Raw genomic sequence first — 20,100 nt, 5'->3', positions numbered from 1 at the left:
GGGGGTTCGATTCCCGTTTCCGACTTGTGTGTGTGGAGTTTGCATGTTCTCCCCGTGCCTCGGGGGTTTCCTCCGGGTACTCCGGTTTCCTCCCCTGGTCCAAAGACATGCATGGTAGGTTGATTGGCATCTCTGGAAAGGTTGTCCGTAGGGTGTGAGTGCGTGAGTGAATGAGTGAGTGTGTGTGCCCTGCGATGGGTTGGCACTCCATCCAGGGTGTATCCTGCCTTGATGCCCGATGACTCCTGAGATAGGCGCAGGCTCCCCGTGACCCGAGGTAGTTCGGATAAGCGGTAGAAAATGGAATGGAATGGAATACTATATTATATTATTTTAAAGTAATTAAATACAATGAAATTATTTCTTCTTGCTTTTCTTTTTACATATTTTTTAACCAATTGAAACCTAAAACGACAACCTTTTTGGTTTTTAGCAGGTTACTGGGAAGTTCACTTGCGCGCACATGGAGACTTGGATCGCGTGTAGCATAGAGAAACACAAGCCGCGTGCAAGTGTCAAGTTTAAACAGCTTGTTCTTTAAGAAAGCTTAAGAGAAGCGGTGTTTTGGTAGACGCGCATCGCCGCGCAGCGCAAATCCTGAAATTTGAAGAGGCTGCGCATGCTTCTCTATTGACGAAAGCAGAACCAACAAAGGGGGGGGCTACCAATACTCTGTTTTTCATCATTTACACCCAGGTCCCGTTTAACATCGGGAACAAACGAGATATCAGTAGTTTTATCAGCATTCAGTTCAAACGGAAATCTCATCAATTATTACATTTAGTCGGTCTAAATCAGTCATTGTGCATCAAAAGTTTTCAACCATGTCAGTATGCAAATAAGCGGTCTTACCTTCAGAGCGCATTAATGGCGCATGCGCACCTGCGCACCATTTATGCGCGTCCCTGTTAATAATCATCAGCTCAATACGTAAAAAACACTGTTTTGCTGTTTAATATCTTATTTCTGCATACATACATGTTTAAGAAAGCACATCTGTTGTGTATTACTATTTGGTTGTCTTTTTGATGTAAAGTGATGTGACACGATATGAACACCATGGGATTTACTGTCGTGCGCGATTGCTCATGGGTATCATGCAATACACCCCCTGGGCGCACGGATGCGCACACGCGTTGCCACAGCAGCGGACGTAGCGTAGTGACGCAGCCAGTTCCACGCACACTCACCAGTAGCACAACAATACGCTTTCGCCGCTCCCCCTCTTTTCGCTCGCTCTCGGTATGGCGGACGGCGAGCGGTCCCCTTTGCTTTCGGATCTTGGTGATGGAGCACTTGGGACCGGTAACGGCGGACTGTCTCCCGGAGCGGCTCCACACGGCGTGCCGAACAAACCACAGAGTGAGTATCGAGCGCGGAGCGTTTCTGCGCTGTCAGGGGCCCGTGCGCACACATGCACGGTTGTGCATCAATGCCATCGGTTTGGGACGGTGGGCTTGATCTTATGTGTTTCACACGCTGATTTTAATGAAGGCAAGATCTGAATAGATGATTTCACAGCAGGGGCGCAGATGAAGTGTATGCGCGTGCGTGAGTGCACGACCAGTGAAGCTGACACAAGCAATATATCGCAGTTGTTTAGCGATACGTTTTGTTCGTCTGGATATGTTTCCTCTCAACCAGTTCAATATTGATCACTGTAATTTTTAGAGGCGAGCAGGCCAAATTTACCGCAAGTGAATTAACGTTTAATTCTCGTTTACCGTTTTGTGTTATTGTTCATTGCTTGTGCGAAATAAGGGAATGTTATTTTCTGAGAATATTCATGTGAGTATGGATGTTCAAAGACGTCAGTTTTTTTTCAAATTTTGTCCACATTTACCGGTAAAAAGCTTTTATTTGCATTACACACCGTAATCTGCCATATCCGCTACTCCGAGCAACACCCCACAACGCGTGACAGACAGACATGTAAGCGAACCAGAACGCCCCAAATGATTGGATGAGGAATCCTCAGCCAATCGTTGCAAACTGGGGGCGTGGTCCTTTGAAAGTTACTGAAGGGCGTGTTATTGGTGTTGTAGAGAGATGTTTAAACCAAAGGGGTTATGCTAACGATTTTTATGAGCACCGTTTTTAACTGTGATATGATTTCTGTCTGGATTTAAAATGAACAATAATGATTCACAAAATGTTTTACTAGGAGGTCTTTTGTAAAATGTTTTTCGGCCTTCAGAAGTTCAACCAAAAACACAAAACTTTACTTCTATTTATTGTATATGAAGTTTTGCGTTTTGTATCCCTTAACCCTAAAACTTTCCCCATGCAAAAACATGTGAACGGTATTAGATTTAAAGAAAAGCTCTTCAATTATCACAACTACAACTAAACCTGTTCACACAGCACAGGCACATTTGCTTTACTAGTAACCACATGCATTCCTGCAGTCTCTATATAAAGCTTCTTTCAGCAGATCTTGAGACCAAATCTGATTTTCCTGTTAATCCTATTGGCGGGTAACAGGGAACTGTTTCACCTTCCCAATGTGCAAATTGCAGTGTTTGCTACAATCTGCAATTAACAAACCAGCATTTCTTATGTCTGTACTGAATTAAATAGGTTAAAGATGCTGCTGTTCTTTTATTCAGACAGATGTATGTATGAAACACTCGGAATAAACCATGTCATTGATGCCTTGAAATGACAACCTCTTTGTTTTTAGGTTTTCCACCGTTTCCAAGCTCGACTCAGCCTCCTGTGCTATTAGGTGAGAATCCTCCACCATATTCCCCCCTGACGTCTCCAGAGAGTGGCAGTGCCCCGGTCATCAGCTGTCGGGTGTGCCAGTCACTTATCAGCGTTGAAGGCAAAATCCACCAACATGTGGTCAAGTGTGGAGTCTGCAATGAAGCAACAGTAAGCTGGCACGGAGAACATATATTTGATGTATATTTACTACATTGATGTACTACTTGCATATCTTTTCCCTTATTTTGTTGTTTTAACAGTTTTAAATGCTTTGTTTTCTATTTATTAAACTTCTATTGTGACCCCTATATACTTTTATTGCGTACTGTAGGACCAAGAATTTCATTTATATCATACTGTATATCTTCATGTACTTGACAAATGAAACACTCCAGTTCCTGTTGTACAGTGACCGCATAATCTGTGACCTTTGAGAAAACCAAAACTGTCTTACTCTCTGTTTCTGTTTGTATCTCAATTCCTCTCATTAACTTAGCAATTTTTTTTCATACATTTTTTTTCATTCTCTCCAGCCTATAAAGAATGCTCCTGCAGGGAAGAAATATGTAAGATGCCCCTGTAACTGCCTACTCATCTGCAAGGTCACATCCCAAAGGATCGCCTGCCCACGTCCCTACTGGTGAGAGAAGACAGAATTATAGGCGTAAAAAATTAAAACGAATGAAACCATTGACAAAGAATCTTGTTTCACATTAATTTATTTTTCTAATCGTTGTGTCTGTCTCCATCAACCAGTAAGAGGATCATAAACTTGGGGCCAGTCCACCCAGGCCCAGCCAGTCCAGAACCACAACCACCTGGAGCTAGAGTTTCCTGTGGACATTGCAGCAACACTTTCTTGGTACACACAACAACACACTACACATAAACGCAGTATATTTTACTGAGGCGGATAGTGTTGGTATACATGACATTAATGACATCATTAAACCACTCAGCTCAAGTTCACTATAGAGTTAAATATTAAACTGTGGTCTGTACGTGTTTTATTTATGTCACTGCCTCACACGAGCTGCTCAAATGTTTTCTTAACATTTCAGTGGACGGAATTTACTGACAGGACATTGGCAAGATGTCCTCATTGCAGAAAAGTGTGAGTATGTCACGGCTGGACACATGTCAACAAGGCAACTTTAGTAACCATTATTTGATAACACCGAAATAACATAACCTCATCCCTTTTTGGAGGTTTTGCAAGTTTTGCATATTTAATTCCGTTTCATTACCAGGTCTTCGATTGGCCAAAGATACCCAAGGCGGCGGAGTCTGTGGTGTTACCTGCTGTGCTTGCTGTTTAGCATTTCAGCGGCTGGACTGATTGTAAGTGTGCACTTGATAGTGTATTTACTGATCAATGAAATCCTTTTGACCTAATTTACCAGCACATCACTTTTGTTAACTGTTCCTTGTTTATATTAAGCACTTGCATCTTGCCACTGTCCTCCTGAAACCTTGGATGTCCAAATTCACAGTTTTTCAGGAAACGGATAAAACCCTGTACTTTTTAAGTTATTACATACTGTGTTGTCAAAGTTGACGAGCACTTTTTAAAGGGATAGTTCACCCAAAAATGTCATCATTTACTCACCCTCTTGTCATTTCAAACCTGTAGGGCTTTCTTTTTTCTGCAGAACACAAAATAAGATATTTTTAAGAATTTTGATAACCTATCAGCGGTGGCAGCCATTGACTTCTATTGTATAGACACAAAACCAATGCAAGTGGATGGCTGCCATCGCTGTTTGGTCAACAACATTTTTCAAAATATCTTCTTTTGTGTTATGCAGAAGAAAGAAACTCATGCAGGTTTGAAATGACAAGAGGGTGAGTAAATGATGACAGAATTTAAATTTATGGGTGAACTATCCCTTTAATACTTTTTATTGGTTAGATATTTGCAAAACACAGTGACAAATTAATATTAATAATATTAATGATTAATTATAATGATTTGTGTAAAAAAAGTGTATTTCCAAAGGTAAACTAAGTCACAAATTTATAATTTAGTATATCACTTTATTGTACTATATAATTTTTATATAAAATCTTTTGTATTGTGATAATTCCACCAGTCCAGAAATTAACCATAACACAACTGTTTTCCTGTGTGTTTGTAGGCAGGGACGTGGTCCCAGGCACGGGTGTACGGGGGTATTTATGCCTCGTGGGCGGCTGTGCTGTTGCTGGTGGTGTTGACACTGGCCAGGGCGCTTTATTGGAGCTGCATGCGGGTCAGCCAACCTCTCCACAACCTCACATAGAGAGAGCAATAGACAAGAGAGGCTGCTGGAGGAGAGATGAGGGTGGTGGGTGAATTAAAAGCTGTGTCAAAAGAGAAAGAGAGAATGCAAGAAAAAGTCAACTCTTGAAGGCAGTAATGAAGAGTAAAAGTCAAATCCAGGGTCCAGAAACGTGATAAAAGCTTCTCTAGCATTTTAAAGTTATTTTTATTCTGGTTTTCTCTGGATGTCTTGTATCATCCGTGAATATGAACTGACTTGTTGCTCATGCTTACATTACCACAGCTGATTCCAAATGCTCACTTTACACACACCCCCCCACACACACACACAATCTGTTTGTTTTAAACGAAGAACACTACAATACAAGCATGCATACATCCTGACACACATGTTCTCAGACCTAGAAACCTTGAGACGAAATTGAGCCTCATACACTGTACTTGTCATTTAGAAGCCTTACCGAAAAAAGACACGACAGGTTGAACTCCACTAGATGGCGCCATTTCAAAACTTCCTCCACGATTTTACATACTGTCACATTCTGCAAGGATGCTCATGTGTTCTATAAATGTGGATCTACAGAAATGGAAAATATTTCCAGAACTGGATTTTCATAAACACAAATCTAAAGTTTATGCCCAAAAACACACTCTCTTCCCCTCTTTGTCTTTAGTTGTGAATGTTAAGAACAGTATTTTTTTATAATTGTGACTTTGGTTTGTAAATATTTGTTGTTTATTTCATGAATGTCTTAACAGTTGCACTGTAGCTCTAACACCTATTTTATGTCTTATTTAATTTGAAAATCACTACTGAAAAATCACAGATCACTTTGGCTGACAATGAACAGAAAAATATCATCACAACATGTGAATTTCAACTTCAGAGTGCAGAAAAACAAGCTCTCATTTATGTTTCTTTGAAGGCAAAGGGGTCATTTACCTTCCGTGTCATGTTTATCCAAAATTAAGATCTGTGAGGTTGATGATTATATTAATGAGGTTAATCTGTCCATAGTTTTGGATTCTAGACTCCAAGATCCACTTTCTCTCAGAATTCAGAGTCTGTGTAGATTTGTGCTCGGGTGTCCTTATACGCATCTAAAGAGACTTTCAAAGATTGTGGTAATCTTGCCATTACTGATCACCTGTGTTCAATTTACATTTTATTCAAGAAATATTTCTCATATTTGTGCCGGAAGTGAGTAAAAAGAGCCCAATTGCAAAACAGGACTTGAGAATCAGATTCGTTGTTCTGCCCGTGAGAGAAATGTCAGGTTTGGATGTCTGCAATCCAAACAAGAGGTCAAGATGTTATTTATAAAAAGTAGAAGGCCGGTGATAAAGGTCTCTGAATTTGTTTACAAGTGAGATTATGATTACACATGATGTAAATGATGATGATGAAGCTATAAAAGAGTGAAAACATCATGACTTGTTTCATTCACATGAAAGTTTGGATCATCTCATCCGTTATTTTGGCACTTTTCCACTCAAAGTCTCTTTCCATTTGTCTCTTGTTTCCAGCGGATATATTACTTTCCTCGACAAAGACAGATAGAGGAATGGGAAACATACAGAAACCTTTTAGAAACCACAGCTCCCCTGAGCAAGGCAGAGAGAGAGAGGTAGAGAGATTTGTCAGCATTAATGGGAAAGAAAGAAAGAAAGCGATTTCAGGCTAAATGAGAAACAGGTAATGACCACAAAAAGATCTCAGAGTTCTCAACTCTTGCACAAATTCACACTTTTACATAGAAATAATAAGTGTGCTTTATTACCATGGCAAAAAATGTCATTGCCTAAATGGAGTAAAATATAAATGTTGCGATATTGGCTGATGTTTGATCAAATTAAGGCTGATAAGATTTCCTGTAGCTCAGTGGTAAGAGCATTTCGTTAACAACGCAAGGTTGTGGGTTCGATCCCAGGGGATTGCAAATACCTATGTAAAATGTATAGGATAAAGCAGTTTAAGTCGCTTTGGATAAAAGCGTCTGCAAAATGCTTAAATGTAAATGTGATAAAACAAAACCAATAGTTGGTCAGTTAACTGTGTAAAGGCAACGAGTTTAATGTCTTAAAGTCAAATAGAGTTCATGTTTAAGAAATATGTGAAGTATTCGATAACATAAATAACCACTGAAGATCGTCATGTCTTATATTTATTTATTTATATTTTACTTGATGCCTGTCATATTTGGCAAGTTAAAGGGATCCAGTCCATGTAATAACAATGTTTGGATGATTCAGCAATAAACTAATATACCTTAATGCACGTTCTACTTTGCATATTATTTTGATGATTTCAATGTTGAAAACGGTGATGGATTTAAATGAAGTTCAAATAAGTGAAATAGGCCTAAATAAAAGCAAAACTCCCTGTATAAAATAATGATGCTTCAAATAATACATTTTGGAATAAAATTGACAAAATAATTGTAATGACATGAGTCATGAACCAGAGTACTAATCCTTTATAAGAAAGAAACAAAGAAAACTAATTTAAGAAACAATAATGAACACAATTAGTGAAAAAGACGGTTAAAAAGCTCCGTGTCTCAGGGGACAGAGTGAGTTCTCCATGGAATAATTGCGATCTAAGATTACTGAGTTTGCACAAACACAGCAGAGCCTTTTATCCTCCTTATGTATAACAGGATTCATCCTTAAAGATGTGTACTGTGACCTTACGCACACACAGTGTTCTCTGTCCTGCTTGTTGAAGACCTACACTCACACTTTTAAAACTGAAAATCCGCTCTCAGCGTGAACAGGAATAAGCAGATGCTAAAAGGATGAAGGGACAAGAGGGATGGAGATGTGGATGAGGTGGGTGATGTGAGTGCAGGGATCAGATGAACTGATGAGGAAGGCCTGTAAGGAGCTTTTGCACCGTTCACTTTAAAACAAACAAATCTTTTAGACCACCTAATCCACACACATGCTTGTTTCACTAAATTAGTGAGCTCATCTCATAGATTTACATTGTTTTCAGACCAGGGTAATGATATTTTCTAAACTTTTAAAGAAACCTGTTTAGAGAGTTAATTATGGGCCATTTTTAAGTGAGGAGGACCAACTAAAATGCACCAAATCGTATTTTAACATATATTTAAAGCTGACCTTTGTAATTCTATTACCAAGGTACAGTAAGTAAAGTGAGAGTGATCGGCTCACACTCCCACGGTTGAAAGCAAAACATTCAACTCAATTAACAACATGAATTATTGATGTCTGTCTGCTGCAGAATTTGTGTGTACACTGGAATTAAAAGCCTCCGGTGTCGCCTGTCACACTGCAGTGTGTGTGTGTGTGTGTGTGTGTGTGTGTAGAAAGACAGAAGAAAATTTAGTTTCGCCGCAAAAATGCTTGAATTAATTTTCAGAATAAACACTGTCAAAACAGTGAAATAATGTAAAATTCGTTTTCATAAGGATCTACTTCTATGACGTATAATTATTTAAACAGAACAAACAAAGAAAAATGTCCTTTAATAGCTCAGACAGTGTTAATATATATATTATTTATTTATTTAAATTAAATTAAACGTGTTATTAAGCATTGTAAATATAATTTGTTTATTTAAAGTATTTATTTATTAGGGATTTACTACTATTTAAAATAAAATGAACATGCTCATTGAGAATGCGAACTCCCCCGCCCCTCTCTCCAGTTAAAAGTACCAAATCCTCATGCACATCCAATACAAAACATCCCCTGATAAAAGGAAAGTGTGGGTATCAGGTGTTTCAGTTTGGGTCGAAGAGAGAGAGGAGTTGAAGTAAATGTTATAAGAGAGAGAGAGAGAGAGAGAGAGAGAGAGATAAAAGGTGAAAATAAATGACGAAAAAGTTACAGATGTTTTCTCATCTTTCTTCCATAACAGAGCATCACTGAACAGGTAACGGTTCTTTTTTGTTTTGTTATTTTTGTGCACACAATTATTTCGATTTAGGCTACTTAATTTATCTAATAAACTACGATATGGTATTGTTTATGTTTTTTCGACAGTACCACTATATTAAGTTATTTTTTTTTAAGTTTATATGAAAACACATCAAAGTATATTAGTATTATATTGTTGAACATTTGATTTTGTATCATGATTCTTATATTTATCATATTTTCTCCAGTTGACGGGTGTAGTAACAAAAGTTGCACAAATGTAATCGTTTTAATTGATCTTTCTGTCGCAGGTGAAATCGATAGCCTGTATTAAGCATCACTTGATGGATGCAGTAACAATAATCATCTGTCATGTGAAAAATATATTTTAAGAGAAAAATGCAGAGAGGTTCAAGAGTTGTTTTGACAGTTTAATTTGAAATCGGTAAATTATAGAAATACTACCAAATAATGTAACAATTATCGAATGGTTCTGCGCGCGACCTACTAAAAAAACAGGGTTTCCAATCCAAATTAGTCTCTATTTTTTTACTGATTTAATTTAGCTCAGAAAATAAAGATAATAGTAATAACGATAATTGTATTCATATCTTACAGATGGAATGCCACTGTAATTCTTCTCTGGGTCATTTTCCCTCAACACACTGGAGCAGGAGTAAGTGTGTTTACTTTATGTGTTTGTTCTGTTCTGTTATTGAAAGGAACATATCCACAGATTTACTCTTAAATCATGTTATAAGGATACTTTGCTACAAACTTGATACTCTGCTGAAAACATTTCTTATGTTACTGTTTACCCTACACACATCTAATTTATATTTGAATTATTGTACAAATAATTATGCCATTGAAATTGAAAAAATTCAAATCCTTATTAAATAAGAAAATCTGGAAATTAAAATGTAGGCTTTATCTGTATTTTACAATGTTGCTCAATCATTACATTCGTGACTGACAGCAATTCTTTGTGCTGTCCCCTCCCCTCCTTCTAAAAAATACACCTTTGAAAATACTAAATGCAAGCTTGTATCGCAGACAGTGTTGGGTAAGATACTCTCTAAAAGTATTTAATTAGTTTCTTTATTACATATACAATAGTGTAATTACATTACTGTACAAATTACTCTCTTCAAAAAGTATTTAATTACTTCACGCTAATTACTTTATAAATCTTACATCAACATAGATTAGAATTGATTCAAGAATAGTATTCAAATAAATAATAAATAACTACATAAATTATTCTTATTAACTGACCAAAGTATGAAAATGTCAGAAGGATACTTTACATTAAAACCTACATTTTAAAGTTAGACTTCTAATTTTGATGTGATTTCTACTGTTGAATATATTACATAGTACTTAGTTCAATTAGTTCAGAAATTTAATTACAGAAAAATAAGAGCGATCCCTTACTTTACTTTTTCAAGGGAAATGTAATTAAATTACAGTAAATAATTACTTAGCAACTAGTTACACCCAACACTGATCGCAGACCACATCTTAAAAGTTAGTACACTTAAAAAAGTAGGCTACACTCCTTAAAAAATGTATCTGACTGTGTGGTTCCAGGAACATTCCAGAGAGTCTGTTAAGTTATCTCTAGTGAGAAAAGGATATGAGCTCAATATGTAAAGGTGTGAAAGAAATGATTCTTTCTAAAATGTTCTTCTGGAAACCAAAATGCTTCTTATGGATTTTCAATACAAGTAATTACTTAATTGTTTTACATTTGAAGAATGTAGTCAGGTTTTTCTCACAAGCAAAGGGTGATGGGGTATATGGATCTCCCTCACTGGGACTAAAATGTTTACATTAAAATATGTTTTAAAACCCATCACAGTACATTGGATTTATTGTTTTCTATTTGTCAAGCAATTCTTCTTGTGCAATATAACATTCAGTGTCCTTGCTTCTCTCAGCAGTGTTGTTCCCTGAATGGGCATATAAACCAGCTTGGTCTCCTGGTTCCCGGCAGGTGCAATTGTGGCACTTCCTATTAGAGCTGCTGGGGCACGATGAGGGCGGAGCTATTGCATGGGGCAGCGAGTGGGGAGAGTTTGTGATCAGAGATCCGGAGAGATTGGCTAAACTGTGGGGGGAGAGGAAGGGCAAGCCGCACATGAATTACGACAAACTCAGCAGAGCTTTAAGGTACATGCACAGACATCACTATCACTACATATTTTTACTCTGACTGTGTATTAAGACTTGTCTCTTTTATCACCAGGTATTACTATAATAAGCGAATTTTGCACAAGACCAAAGGTAAACGTTTTACCTACAAGTTTAACTTCAGCAAACTAATCTTAGTGAATTATCCAAGTCTTCCAACCTGCCCACAGGTGAGTGAAAGTGTTTATTTCATTATTAAATGAATCAGATAGTGCTTTACTGGATCATATTTATTCTGCATCTTTTCGCCAGATTACAGCACCCGTCCCATTCTCAATGTTTTCCTCTCATTTGTCAGTCAACAAGCCTTCTGTTGACATGGGTAAGTGTGCCATTGCTGCAGATTTAAAAACCTATACAGATACATTTGAGGGATGCCAGTACTGTTTTGGGCTAATAATATTACAAAAATAAAATTCATGTTTTTTAACTTTCTCTGTTTTCTTCTGTTTGCTTGTTTGTGCGCGTGTTCTCTTTCAGCAGATGTGCAGCCAATTTCTCATCCTCTTCTCCTCCCCTACTGCTTCCCAAAACCTCTCCACTTTCCCCAGGCACATCCGATCCAGAGGCAGTTTCCCCTTTTTTCTGCGCCGTCTAACTCAGGGACTAACCTATCAGAGTTCTCCTGCCTTTCACCGGTCAACCCCACCATACAATTTACCCAAACCTTCAATCACTGGCCAATTAAAAGTAACACAGAGTGGCCTCACAACAGAGTCGTTGGATCACGAAAAGACAGAGGCAAGGCAATGACAAAAAATGCATCTCCTGAGACCACTTAGCCCAAGAAAATAATGTGGTATCATTATTATTGGTGATATTTTTGTTCTTGAGTTCTTTTTGGCAGGTTGACTGTAGAGCAATTTATATGTTTGACAATGTTTAACATAAAGAGATTAATTAATAAATATATCTGAAAAATATTTTTTAACAATAAATGAGCAATGTGCAGGTTTTAGCGGCATCTAGCGTTGAGGTTGTGAATTGCAACCAATGGCTCACTCCATTACTCCCCATCCCTTTTGGGGCACTACATGGGTGACACAGGACTAAGATGGTGTCACGTTTTTGCTTCTTTGCCGAAGGAGATAATATATTTATGAAACAATCTCTGTATAGCAGTTTGTCCGTTTAGGGTTACTGTAGTGACAACTTGGTGAATTCCATGCAAGGGGACCCGCAGTGTATGTAGATAGAATTAACTCTTTCTAAGATAATAAAAACATAACGCTTCATTGTGTAAGGTCTTACACCTCTGGAGACATGGTTATGTGTATTATATTGCATTTCTGTCAATAGTTACTCCAAAAATTACACACTTGACCTTTAAAACACTAAAAATAAAAATCTTATACCACATTACATAGTCATTATAGTCATTTAGCAAAGTGACTTACAGAGAGTTCAGGGAGCAATAAGCGATAAATGTCATACATTAAATAGTATTAGTATAAGTAAAAGAATTTCATTATTTATTTAGTATTACATTTACATATTACATATAACAATTGTGTATATAAGAGATGCTGCATACTACCTGTAGACTGTAAATAATTAAATATTAAAAATGCATACGTTAAAAAGGGCTACATCTCCTGCAATGTAATGTGTTTTTTACTCCCTTTTGATAAAGAACAGGGTCTTGTAAACTCTTGGCCAAACTCATGGATCCATTTGTTGGCCACTAAAAACCACAAAAAAACATTGATTTTACAATTAACATAAAGAGCTGATCAAAAGTGCCAAAACATGGACACTTTAAGAAATATGTTTCACATGACTTTATCATTCTGTTAATATGAAAATATTTCAGATTTAAGGTATTAAAACCTACCCCATTTATTGCCCCTTAAGACAGGGCATCCAGCATGCTCTGTTCTAAAATCCAAATCACCATTCTTGTGAAGGTTATACCAAAACACAGCTGAACCCTACAGGTGCAGAGAAATGATTTTAAAATAAAAAAATTACAGCAATGATAGTAATACACAAACAGTATGTTACAGAAGGAAGGGTTTTACCTTTTTGGGTTGCAGTGCAACTCCAGCTTTAGGAAACACAGTGGCGCCCCCTATCTCCACATCACTCATCTACAGGAGAGGCACATCATTAGTTGTTTAAATGGATTGTTAAAACTGACTATAATGGTTGTTACCCAACTTTTAGAGAGTGACACTAGCATCAACTTACATAAATTAGAAATGTAGCAATCCTTTCGTTCTGATCATCCTGTGAGATAATTGTTTTCAGGTTTACTTTTAATAGCTTGGTCAATACATCAAGATGTAAACAACAATAATTTGAGCATGTTGATCTTACCCCTGCGTCATAATGTGGTTCATATCTGCCTCCAGTCCCATAATTCTGAACCTAAAATATGATTATACAAGATCAGAGTATACAATAGCATAAAAATGTGGCAGAGCAGTGTTGAATAACGCTATAAAATTATTGGTTATCTAGCTAACTGTTGTTGTTTTTAATAAGACTGCAGCCTACAAGTAGAGGTTCAGCGGTTTCCATAGACAGTCCTGTAGCGTCTGCAATCCTCTGATTGACCCGAACAACCACAATGTTGTCTACTTTCAGAAACACACTAAAAACCAAAAGAGAGTTTTCCTCATATAATAAGTTTGACTTAACTCCTTAAATAATGCCAAGTACTGCCCTCTTAATCATCATAAGGTTATTTACCTTTGAGAAATACGGATATTCGAGACTGTGCCTAAACCAGTCTGAGACCTAGAAAGCTAGTTCACAAAACAAAAATAATACATCTGCATCATAAAGCCAAGTGTACAATACAAAAAGAACCAAAACACCCATTCATATGTGTAAACATTTTTGTGTGTGCAAGTGTTTTGTGTGTTGGATATTCACGTAAGGTCTAGAGAGATTCTTCAAGATCTCGATCTCTTTGTCTGATATCATGTCATGATATCTGACGATTCGGGGCTTATCCCATTCGATCTCCTCTTTCAGTGGTGCTAAAATCAGTCTGGGGTTTCCTCCACCTGTGCTGTATCTACAGGACAGCATCCTCTGCCTCCTGGAGGTCTGAGTTTTAAAATATGAGAAAGTACAAAAAAAGGTCATATTAACACAAAAAGGAGTTTCACATTTGTCATTTGTAATTTAGCCTGAAATAATTATTTAAATTTGAGAAATTGGACTTGCCCTCTGGTCAGCATCTCCCCTGCACAATGCCTCATAGGAATTACTTGAATGTGTTGCATTCAGTGTGTTTATATCAGGCTGTGAGGTTATATTAGGTTGAGAGGTTCTGTTTATCTCATTCAGTTCATTTCTAATCTCCTCATTAGTTGGGTCTGGGTTAAAGAAGTTGAAAGGACAGCAGTAGATAATTATTTGAATTAGTCCTGACAAAGACTAAATAGATTCTTTAAAGAGATTATTTGGCCTTCTTAAATAGAATTATAAAACAGGCATTCGTTGTGTTTTATTGTTTCTTTCACTGTGCACTGTTAGCCCTTATCATCTTCACTTATCACAGACACCACTTTCACTTTATTTCTGTCATCTGTGTAAGATCTTATTGAGAATTAACAGAAATATTATAGTTTATTACAGTGGTTTCATGATGTTTTCAGTCACCATTATGGTGATTAGTGTTTGCTTTAGTTGGACTCTTGACTTTATTGCGGTTCATTGTCTTTTACAGAAGTTGCATAAGTACTTTGTTATTTACACATATTCAATAACACTGAAAGAGACTCTTCAGGAAATGCAACTTCATGTTTGCTTAATTACTGAAAATACATCAGAAAGTTGATTACTATACAATAATACAACAGCATTTATTCTTTGTTAAAATATGTTTGGTAAAGTGATAACAACTTGTCACGGTTCTGCCTATCATGTTTGGCTAATTCTTGGTCTTGAGGCAGAACCAAAACAGAATTCCCTGTTTTATGTGGGGAGAGACGTTTTTGACCTTTTGGCTTTCCATACTCTCTCCCCGAGTCTCGTCTGTTCCCGCCCTTTCTGTCTCGTTAGCTTTCCCTTAGTGTTTGATCTGTGTCACCTGGTCCCTATTAATTATCCTATGTTTGTTCCCCTTGAAATAGTCCTCATGTTTCATTGTCCTGTGCTTGTTCGTTTTGTATCTTGTCCTGGTCGTGCCTTGCCTTGTCTTCTATGTGAGTTGCTAATTTACCCTGTGACTACCTTGTTTTGTTGTGGACATAGTTCTTGCTTTAGTTTAGTTTTTGCCCCCTCGTGGGAAGTCTTTTGGTTTTTGTTCCCTTGTATCGTGTCCTGCCTTTTCCCCATCGTGGGTTTTTATTTGTTTATTAAAATACCTTTGTTGTTCCCCGTACTGCTGCCTGCGCTTGGGTTCTTCTGTGCAAACCATAACACAACTGTTATAATAGAAAATCTCTTTCCAAAAAATCTTTCTTTGCAATTGAGACACACTTAGACACTTGACATACAAATCTCATTAATGGTGGCAAACAATCATGAATGAGTTTTGTACTATGCACTCAGTATGCATTGCAGCATGATGCAGTTCAATTGATTGTCACCATTGTTGAGATTCATATGTCTTGCTCTAGCTTCATGTTTTGACTAAATATAGTGGGAGCACTTTTGGAAATTTAAATACTTAAATCCTTTTTTTACTGGTTCACATCACTTCATTACAATTGTCCCACAGTATGGTCACTTTTGTGGTTTGTGTCCTTTTCTTAAACAAACATGTTTCAAGTAAGCAGTTCAGGATGATCATTTTAAACAATGAGAGCCAACAGCCCAACTAAAATGAACACTGATAACACGAAAGGTGACTTACAAATTTAAGAGGTTTTGCAGATGTATGACCTACTACAGTAACTAGCTGGCAACAGTGTTGCCAAAAAACGACTGTAAAAATAGCAGGTAAGGGCTAACAGTGTGCTTATGTGTATTTTTGAGATTGCAGTCCGGCGCTTCATTGGTTGGAGATACGGGTTGAGTATTAAAAAAATATGAACCATTGGAAAAATTCTGCGTAAAACATACAGGGAAATACTTTGTAAAAGTATGCGATAACATGTGGTCTCAAATCACATTTATGATGATATTATGGCCTATCCCTCATTAATCTGATAATGGTTGAAAAATTAATTGTTGACACAAGTAGACCTCACCCAGATATTGAAGCTGCCGGTAGAAGTCGGCTGCCACAGACAGACTGCCAAATTGTTTTGCTGAGTAGCCCAGGTAAAGTAGCAAACGTTGCTTGGTAATGCCTTGTATTGAAAGTACGAATTCTGGATGATTTAGCATTTTTAGACTGTACAGGAACCAGTGAAAAGCTTGCTGGAATTTCTTCTGCTGATATGCAACTTTTCCCACATAGAAAGCTTCATCCTTACTGAGTGGTGTTTCTGTGAATTCATTGCAGATGAAATTCTTGAAAAACAAACTTAAAAGAGAAAAACACTGTTTGACATTAAAGGAGAAATGCAAACATGTCACCCTTTGCGATGTCCTCTGGGTAGAATTTGTAGATTTCTTGCAGTCTAAGCAGTCCCAAAGCTGCACCCTCCAAATCCTCTTCTGATGGAAACTTTGGTGTTTCTGAGTGCAACCATTCCTGATAATCTACAAGATTATCAAGTTCAAGGACAAAACCATATCAACTATGTTGAATAAAGAAATGTTCAATAATATTACTGAAGTGTTTATGTCATGATAACACTTTTTTCTCCCTTTATTTCTATAAATATATTTTGATGCAGATGTGTACATTTCAAATAAAATCTTACCCTTATAGTGACTTATTTGAGTGAATTGTAAAACAGACAACCAATCTTCTCTCAGTCGCCTGATGAGTCTGTAAGCATCTACAGGGTTACTCATGGTTCTCTCAGGGTTCTGAGAGTCTGAGAGCAGTTTAAGAGTCTGAAGATCGCTAGATTGAAGATCAAATTAATTTAATGTATTTAATGCATTGAATGACAATCTTCAATATGAAACAACATAAAAGATTGTTAAACATAACTAATTACTAATGTAGAATAGGGAGATATTTAACGCATAGACATTATAAAGTACTGTACGTTTACTTGCATTAATGCTTTATAGAGTGAAGGGAATGGATGCGTTTTTACCTCTTGAGGAAATTTAAATTCTCTTTTTCAGCATCAATATAGCCACTGAAGAGCTTCAGAAGGTTTCTCTCTGTCTTCACAAACTGCATGATTTTATCTTTCAAACAATTAAATTGACAATTAATTGTCAGGAAACATTTTCTTGCCGAATGTAGTAGGAAAATGTATATGGATATTATTACAGAAATTATTTATGTATTGTTGTGTATTTATAAGGTATACAACTGAAGAAATTACATATGGTCACAATTTACAGTCACTTATAAAACTATTCATTAAAAACTGTTGTTAACATATCAGCTACTACTCTAAACCTCACCCAGATGAAGAAGAAGCTTGTTGGAGTCAGTTGTCACAGATGGGCTTCCAAAATGATATGCAGAGGAGCCCAGGTACTCTAGCAACTGCTGTCTGCTAACACTTTGTATTGAATGTAAGGATTCTGGATCATTAAGCATTTTCAGGCTGTACAGAAACCATTGAAAGGCATGCTGGAATTTCTTCTGCTGATAGGCGACTTTCCCCAAATAGAAAGCTTCATCCTCACTGAAAGGAGTTCCTGTGATATCATTGAAGATTATTTAAAAAAAACTTAGATGTAAAGAAAGATAAAATGCTCTCCTCATTAAAATGACCAGTTTGCAGAAATGCAGACATTCCACCTTTTGTGATGTCCTCTGGGTCGAGTTTGTAGATCTCTTGTAGTCTAATCAGTCCTAAAGCTGCAGTATCCAAATCTTCCATTGATGGGAACTCGGGTGAATCTGAGAGCAACCACTCCTGATAGTCTACAAGATTATCAAACACAAGAACAAAACCATATAATACTGTATGGTGATCCACAAAAGTTTAATAATGCATAGCTAAAAGGCTTATGGTACATGCAGATCTGCATAAATACATCTTTAGAAAGATCTCACCCATATGAAGACTTATTGTAGTGGTCTGTAAAATAGACAACCATAGGATCCTCAGTCGTCTGATGAGTTTATAAACTACCACAGAGTCATTCATATTTCTCAGAGGGTCCTCTGAGTTTACAGACAGTTTAAGAGTCTGAAGATCACTGGATTGAAGATAAATACAATTGAATGTATTTATTTTATTCAGAGACATGTACAACGTCTACTTTAAAACAATGCTGCATTATGAAAAACTGTACAGTACTTTGGTTTTGGGTTGTAATGTTCCCTCTCTGTCGGTCTCTCGACGTTGTGTCGAGAACGACAGATGGGGTTCGCCCTTGGGAACCAATCAACTCTGACTACTATAGAAAAGGCCAATGAAATTTGGCGAATGAAATTTGCATGCATGGCTCCGCCCCCGGATATCCGGTATAAAAGGAAGCCGGCGTGCAGCATTCATTTACCTTTTGTTCTTCAGAGCCTTCGCTCATGACTACGAACAAAACGAATTCAACGAATTCTTCTTCTACATTGCCGGATCTACGACGTAGAGCAGCGGATCGTCCCTACCTGCAGCGACCTTCCCCTGGGCGTCTCGGCGGTTCCGAAGGTGTTAGAGATTTTTTCTAAAAAGTCCTTTTCAGGACTGACTGAGCATTCTCCAGCGCGGCATGTCCCGCTGTTCTCTTGGGTGCGGCAGCCTCATCAAGGAGGGGGATGGACACGATCGCTGCGTTAGGTGTCTGGGCGTCCAGCACGCTGAAGCACCATTCGTTGACACATCTTGCCCGCACTGCGGGCAGATTGTCATTCAGAAGTTGCGGTCACGGGTGGCTGTGTTCCTACGGGAACCAGCCCCCATTTCGTCTGCTACTCGGGCCGTGACATCGGCGACACCTGTGCCGCGGGCGTCTACCACCTGGGGGAATCGGTCACGCCTACCGTCCAAAGCGTGTAGAACTTCGGCATCACTGGTGTCGAAGGCTTGCGCTGCCGCGGGCCAGGCTGCCTCCACTCTCTACGCCATGGTCATCCTGCAGGTCCGCAGAGCCAAGGTGTTGAGGGAGCTTCACGAGGGTAAGGCCGACCCGGGTATAATGCAGGATCTCCGTGCCGCCACTGACAGCGCTCTACGGGCGACTAAGGTGGTGGCACGGGCCCTGGGTCGGACGATGTCCACGGTAGTGGTCAAGGAGAGACACCCCCGGCTAAACCTTGCACAGATGAGTGACAACGAGAAAGTCCGCTTTCTTGTTGCACCCGTCTCGCAAGGTGGGTTGTTGGTAACACCGTCGAGGACTTTGCCCAGCAGTTTTTGACGTTGAAGAAGCAGACAGTGGTGATTAGGCACATTTTACCGTGCAGTGACTCGGCCGCCCAGAGGCTTCCGAGATCTCACGTGATGTCTGCTTCCCGGCAGCCCAGGACCCCTTCGACATCGGCTCTGGTTCCTGTGCCCCCACAGGCAGCATACGGGAAGCGGAGGTCGAAAGGGAAACCCCCACCCCATCAGCAACCTTCTCGAGAGAAGTGACACTGACGGGAAGACCCCAGAGAGAACAACATCGGGCCCGACTTTCACAGCTACGGCTCTGATCGGTCGGTTACGGGACGTCCTGCCTCGTCACCAAAGCCGGGCCCTTTTCAGGGCCTGGCGCCCACCTACTCACAAAGAGTTTTTCTGTTCCCCCTGGGTGTTCCTTCTAGCCGATCGTACACTCCACTGGACTGTGCCCGGCAAACCCGACCTCATGCCCTGGCGAGGCGCAGGGTCGAACACACAAGACAGCTGCTACCACTCTCAAACCGACAGTGCGTGCAGCTGTCCCGCCAGGCAGGTAAGTAAGCAGAACCAACCTTCCCTCCGGGGTTCTTCCCGCGACATGGTTAGATCTGCGAGCCATTGAACCACCCTCCGTGGGAATGGTGAAGCAGACAGTCCCCTTGGTTTCCCTGTCACAGTCCCTGGGAGCTCGAGAGCTTCCCACACTGTCTTGGTGGCTAATGAGGACGGCCCATCTTG

General features: G+C 38.8%; 3 protein-coding genes across 3 annotated transcripts; 2 read left to right on the top strand and 1 right to left on the bottom strand.

Moving 5' to 3' along the window:
• Positions 1–1,169: 1,169 nt before the first annotated feature.
• Positions 1,170–7,246, top strand: pip4p1a (phosphatidylinositol-4,5-bisphosphate 4-phosphatase 1a). The gene is made up of 7 exons (XM_056744728.1): positions 1,170–1,362; positions 2,684–2,877; positions 3,243–3,349; positions 3,466–3,571; positions 3,771–3,823; positions 3,960–4,050; positions 4,848–7,246. The coding sequence occupies exons 1-7, from the start codon at positions 1,245–1,247 to the stop codon at positions 4,989–4,991; spliced, it is 813 nt and encodes a 270-aa protein (XP_056600706.1). The 5' UTR covers positions 1,170–1,244; the 3' UTR covers positions 4,992–7,246.
• A 3,183-nt stretch (positions 7,247–10,429) lies between these two features.
• LOC130417412 (ETS domain-containing transcription factor ERF) lies at positions 10,430–11,838 on the top strand. Its single transcript, XM_056742976.1, has 5 exons — positions 10,430–10,486; positions 10,860–11,035; positions 11,112–11,226; positions 11,309–11,378; positions 11,537–11,838. The coding sequence occupies exons 1-5, from the start codon at positions 10,430–10,432 to the stop codon at positions 11,836–11,838; spliced, it is 720 nt and encodes a 239-aa protein (XP_056598954.1).
• A 796-nt stretch (positions 11,839–12,634) lies between these two features.
• On the bottom strand, positions 12,635–17,941 carry LOC130418497 (prolyl 4-hydroxylase subunit alpha-2-like). The gene is made up of 15 exons (XM_056744699.1): positions 17,835–17,941; positions 17,492–17,731; positions 17,173–17,269; positions 16,828–16,973; positions 16,538–16,663; positions 16,207–16,446; positions 14,234–14,385; positions 13,937–14,113; positions 13,751–13,806; positions 13,556–13,652; positions 13,376–13,426; positions 13,247–13,285; positions 13,078–13,146; positions 12,891–12,987; positions 12,635–12,740 (listed from the first exon to the last, which is right to left on the bottom strand). Exons 1-15 carry the CDS (start codon positions 17,914–17,916, stop codon positions 12,643–12,645), a joined length of 1,767 nt encoding a protein of 588 aa, XP_056600677.1. The 5' UTR covers positions 17,917–17,941; the 3' UTR covers positions 12,635–12,642.
• Between the last annotated feature and the right edge of the window lie 2,159 nt (positions 17,942–20,100).

Source organism: Triplophysa dalaica, chromosome 3 (assembly GCF_015846415.1).
Source record: "Triplophysa dalaica isolate WHDGS20190420 chromosome 3, ASM1584641v1, whole genome shotgun sequence".
NCBI classification, from domain to species: Eukaryota; Metazoa; Chordata; class Actinopteri; order Cypriniformes; family Nemacheilidae; genus Triplophysa; species Triplophysa dalaica.
Note: the sequence above shows the minus strand (reverse complement) of the source record. Positions and strands in the feature narration are given on the sequence as shown.

Bases quoted from the DNA above. Each gene is read 5' to 3' on its own strand.
- LOC130418497 (XM_056744699.1), bottom strand. From the start codon at position 17,916: ATGGAAGATTTGGATACTGCAGCTTTAGGACTGATTAGACTACAAGAG. The intron at 17,732-17,834 runs GTGGAATGTCTG...ATGATATCACAG, and splicing joins CCCAGAGGACATCACAAAAG to GAACTCCTTTCAGTGAGGAT. The intron at 12,741-12,890 runs GTAGGTTTTAAT...TGTGGTTTTTAG, and splicing joins CTTAAGGGGCAATAAATGGG to TGGCCAACAAATGGATCCAT.
- LOC130417412 (XM_056742976.1), top strand. From the start codon at position 10,430: ATGTATCTGACTGTGTGGTTCCAGGAACATTCCAGAGAGTCTGTTAAG. The intron at 11,036-11,111 runs GTACATGCACAG...TTTTATCACCAG, and splicing joins AAACTCAGCAGAGCTTTAAG to GTATTACTATAATAAGCGAA. The intron at 11,379-11,536 runs GTAAGTGTGCCA...GTTCTCTTTCAG, and splicing joins CAAGCCTTCTGTTGACATGG to CAGATGTGCAGCCAATTTCT.
- pip4p1a (XM_056744728.1), top strand. From the start codon at position 1,245: ATGGCGGACGGCGAGCGGTCCCCTTTGCTTTCGGATCTTGGTGATGGA. The intron at 2,878-3,242 runs GTAAGCTGGCAC...CATTCTCTCCAG, and splicing joins GAGTCTGCAATGAAGCAACA to CCTATAAAGAATGCTCCTGC. The intron at 4,051-4,847 runs GTAAGTGTGCAC...GTGTGTTTGTAG, and splicing joins TTTCAGCGGCTGGACTGATT to GCAGGGACGTGGTCCCAGGC.